This window comes from Trypanosoma equiperdum (assembly GCF_001457755.1).
Source record: "Trypanosoma equiperdum strain OVI genome assembly, contig: ctg_1908, whole genome shotgun sequence".
NCBI lineage: Eukaryota > Euglenozoa > Kinetoplastea > Trypanosomatida > Trypanosomatidae > Trypanosoma > Trypanosoma equiperdum.
In genome coordinates this window covers 666-5348 of record NW_027123958.1, presented here as the reverse complement: position 1 = coordinate 5348, position 4683 = coordinate 666, and the positions used below count along the sequence as shown (strand labels likewise).

The 4683-nt window shown below is 42.8% G+C and overlaps 2 protein-coding genes across 2 annotated transcripts; both read left to right on the top strand.

Moving 5' to 3' along the window:
• Positions 1 to 382: 382 nt before the first annotated feature.
• TEOVI_000889500 (ribosomal RNA processing protein 41B) lies at positions 383 to 1153 on the top strand (the record flags this gene model as incomplete). Its single annotated transcript, XM_067223615.1, has 1 exon — positions 383 to 1153. The coding sequence occupies one exon, from the start codon at positions 383 to 385 to the stop codon at positions 1151 to 1153; it is 771 nt and encodes a 256-aa protein (XP_067079716.1).
• Positions 1154 to 2206: 1053 nt separating this feature from the next.
• Positions 2207 to 3196, top strand: TEOVI_000889400 (paraflagellar rod component, putative; the record flags this gene model as incomplete). The annotated part of the gene is made up of 1 exon (XM_067223614.1): positions 2207 to 3196. One exon carries the CDS (start codon positions 2207 to 2209, stop codon positions 3194 to 3196), a length of 990 nt encoding a protein of 329 aa, XP_067079715.1.
• Between the last annotated feature and the right edge of the window lie 1487 nt (positions 3197 to 4683).

Below are 4683 nucleotides of genomic sequence, written 5' to 3'. Positions count from 1 at the left end.
TGTTTGTGAAGCGTTGTTTTAATATTCTTTTTACCTCCACTTCTCCTCCTCTTTTCATCTCATTTTCATTTAATCATGCACATACATGTATAACATATATATATATATATATATTGTGTGTGTGTGTGTGTATTTATTTGTATGTTATCTTCACTTCTGGAGTATAACTGCCAACATTAAGTGACTGACCCCTCATAAGGCAGGGGTGTCCCTTATTTTCATACACATAAGGGGCGTGTCAAGCGCTTCTAAAAACAAGACTAGGATAAAAACAAAAACAACATCAAAGCCTCTTAGCCCTCTCGGGCTCTCTCTTGCGGGGGTGATTATTATTATTTTGTTGTTTCCACACGTTGCTAATCCCCATATCAGTGTAACTCTCATGGCAACAATATCGAGGCGCGATGGTCGCACGGCGCGTGAAATGCGTGGAAAGGAACTCCGCACTTCTGACCTCAGTCAGTTTGACGGTTCGGCGTGGTATTCACAAGGTCTTACGGCTGTCACTGTTGCAATTAATGGACCCACGGCAGCACGGCAGGAAAATTACCGTCGTTGCACCACATGCATCCACGTCAACCGCGCTGCTCGTATTCCACAGGAAGGTGGCACGGGTCGCCTCATTATGATGGAGCGAAGGGAGCGGGAACGGTGTGAGGATGGTGAGTTAAAACAATTTCTCACTTCCCTCGTGGAGGCCATCGTTTGTTTGGACCGCTTCCCCCGATGCGTTCTGGAGGCTCACGTTACGGTGTTGATGGACGATGGCGCGCTTTTCGCTGTGGCGTCCAATGCAATTATGTGTGCACTACTCGATGCCGGAGTGCCATGTCGTTCAACCATTGCGGCGGTTAGTCTTATTATGTGTAATCCGGAGGCGTCAGGAAATGAAGGCGAACCGGAGATTTTTTTGGATCCGACGGCAGTTGAGGAGTCGACTGATGAGGTGCGAAGTTATGCCTCAGCAACATTTGTACTGACAAATACCGGCGGTGAGGCCGTTTTGGCAAGTAGGGTTCAGGCGCGACCGCGGTCCTCCGCATATAGTCGGTCCATCACACCAAAGGATCTGTCAAGAATGTTCGCGCTTGCAGCAAAAGCAGCAGAAACTCTTTTTGTCTTTTTTAGGAACTGCAGCATGGCCCTAGAATGAGTAAGCAAGTGAGTGAGTTTTGAACGAGGTTTCGGTTGGTTAATCGAGCGGTGTACATCTGGACACACGTATTTATACGAATACGTAATGGGTTTCCTACTCGCCATTCGTGCTTATTGGGCTGTGAAGCCGTGCGGAGGCATCCTAAAAGGCGTTGGCCATCACATTGGTGATATGAAAAGGAGGAAAGCGAAAGGACGTAACGCGTGCGAATTTTAGCCGCTGGTGCGCCAAAAAAAAAAAAGGTGAAACGGTTGCACCACTGTGGGAATTCAGTGGAATTAATGAAGTGAGAAGGTCGTGCGCGGGGGCGAGTTGCGGTTTCTCCCCCCTCCACATACACACACACACACACACACAGTTTAACGACCACACGAACTTAAACACAAACACACATTTATATATAAATGTGTCTGTGCTTGCGGTAATGCGTGCGGAGTAATTAATAAGGCGCCAGACGTTCAAAAAGATGGAGGAGGGGAAAAGGAGAATGAAGAAGCAGAAAGCATGGGTTTCGTGTTGGTTTCCGAGAACGGACTCTGCGAGTTGAAGTCAAATCGTGAGGTTTTGTGCTGAACACCTCAGTCTATATTGTTCTCTACTGTCCTTCACCGTCTTGTGCTCTTACCTCTTATCGGTTTTTTTGGCACTGACATTCACACTTTCAGTTTAGCGTTGTATTTCTACTCATTTTCCCTGTCCTCGCTCTTTTTTTTTTCTTTCCTTTTTTCCTGCTTTTTTACTCTCGCTCTCGCTCCCGAAGCTCGTACGCTTACTTTCACAAGCCATAGGAATACTTGGTGTGTATATTTTTACACGCATATATACATTAGAGCTCTCCCTGAAAGTGAACTGAAGGTTTAATTTCCTGAGGTAACTACAGTTGAAGGGAACCAGTCAAGAGGAGGTGGTAGCAGCGGAGGGAAGTAGTCAGAAATATATATTTATATATCAAACACGCAAATTTTGTGAACACAAAGACACCCAAAGGAAAGGAAAGGAAAGGAAAGACAAAAAGACAGAGCAACCGTAACAACAACAAAGAATCAATTAATGACATCGGAGGAAGCCGTAGAATGCACAGACGCGCTGGAACTTGTCCGCTGTCCTTCCAGCAACGCACGTGTGGTACCCAACAGATTTGATGAGGAATATATTCGGGGGCGCCTGCAGGAGGCAGAAAAGATATTTGAAAAAGCTAAAACGGATGTGTCGCGGGGGCTTTCGAAATGCGAGGATTGGTTGGGTGCCTGTGAAGCTTTCAATGAGGCGGGTGGACTCTTCGCAAGTTGTGGTCACCCCGCTGAAGCGGCACGTGCCTTCTTTCACGCGAGTATCATCACGCGGGCTTTCAAAGACGAGGAAGAAACAACCACTGCCCTCTCACTGGCTGTGGAGAACATGCAGTTGGTGGAACCTCTTCTGGCTGTGAACTTAATGCAAAAGATTTCCGAGACTCTAAAGAAAGGGGGATTCTTCTTTCAAGCCGCCCGCTGCAAGCGTGATTCGGCACTTCTACTGGAGGATCGCCTTGGTGAACCCGAACGGGCGATTGAGTTGTACAGGGAAGCCATTGAACTTTACGGCAACAGGAGTTTTATGTCCTCCTTTAGCCGTGGCTGCATGGAGCGCATCACCACCTTGACGGTAGAGCTAAAGAAATACACGGAGGCATCCAAACTGTTCGTTGAAGAAACGGCATATGCCCCGCGTGGTCGGCCAAAGACTCGACAATTCTTCCTTTCACTCTTATGTATGTTGGCTGAAGGATTTGGTGACAATGACCGTTACTTTGACTCCCTATACTACGCACGTAAGCGGTTTCATGCTCTACAGGAGGAGGAACGGGATTTTCAGCACGGGAAGGAAAACAGACTGGTCCGTAAAATCATTGAAGCAAATGACAACGGCTCCTTGACAGCTTTTGACACGGCGGTATATGAATACCGTTCCTCTTCCACGTATGTACCGGATGCGGTGTTTGAGAATCTTATTGAAAGATGCCGCAAAAACTTGTATGAGCATTTGGAGCAATACATTTAAACTCATTCGACTTCCTTCATCTTCCCATACCGTAGACGAATGTAGAATGGGAAGGAAAGATGAAGGAAGGATTTATTGGAGCTCAGTAAAATGTGTAAAAAAAAAATGAAAACAAAAGCAAAAGAGGCAAAAGGAAAGGAAAGGAAAAGAAAGAAAAAGAAAAAAGAAAGAAAGAAAGTAAGTAAGTAGTTAGGTTATGTTAGGTTAGGAATGGCACTCTCTTTTCCTTTTGCCCGCTGCTTTAGTGATGCAAAACAGACACACGCGTTTGTGCGCCTATGTCTGTAAGTGTGAGTGTAAGTGAGTGTATAAAGAAGAAAAAAAATTGATGTACAGATGTATTTATAATTGTAACGGAAGATGCGCGCACGGATACATGTGGCGCTGGTGATTGTGCGTATGTATGCGTGGTTTTTTTTTTTTGTGTCCGTGTTTGCGTAATTTTGTGTCCGCGTACCTGTGTGTGCATGTATCTATTAAAAAGAGTAAAAAAAAAAAGAAAAGAAGAAAAGAAGAGATTACAAGAAGAAAAAAGAAGAAAAGGGGGAAATATATACATATATAAATATATTTATATATGTACCGTAGCGGATGTTAGGCTCCAAACAATGCGTATGTTCATGCAGCGCAGAAGGGAAATTGACTGATGATGATTATTATTACTATTAATAATAATTACTATTAGTACTGAGAAGCAGGAAGGTTAGGGGGAAAAAGTGATGGATGCTGAAAGGTGAAGAAACAACAGGTGAAATAAGAAAAAGAAGAAAGGGATGGAGAAAGGGAGCAAATTTTTTTAAAAAAAAAAAAGAGCAACCAAAAAAAAAAAAAAAGAAGACTCTGATGAAGTCAATGATTTGCTTCAACGTAAATAAAAAAAAATAAAAATAATACAAAGAGAAAAAAGTTTTTCCTTGAAGAAACAGCCGAGCCCCACACACACACACACACACACACACACTTATCCTCATACATTCACCCCCTCGTTTTTTTTTTTCGTTTGTTTTCTTGTTTTTTTTTTTTACCACTATTATTGTTATTATTTTGGTTGCGTTTCGCACTTCTTTGCTGGTGTGTTGCTGCGGGAATTTCTTTAGTTTTTTTTCTTTCTTTTTTGGCTCCCTCAACCTCCACCACACATTTGTGCGCAAAAAAAAAAAAGGAAGAAAAAAAGAAATTTTATGCGACGCAAACATGTTGGTTGCTACGAATTAAAAAGAAACAAAAAAGGAGAAACGAGAAAAATAAGGAAGAAGTGAAGGAAACTTAAAATCAATGCACATTCTTGCACACATTTATATATTTACACATATTTATACATATTTGTATGTATGTGTAGCCGCGCATTGATCATACGTTTCATTTCACGAGTTAAACCTTAATTTATACATCTTTTTCTTTTTCTTTTTTCTTTTTTTTTTCCTGGCAAAGGGCTGTTTTGTTTCCGTCTTGTGTTTTTTTCCCATCCTTTAGGAAAGGAAATAAAG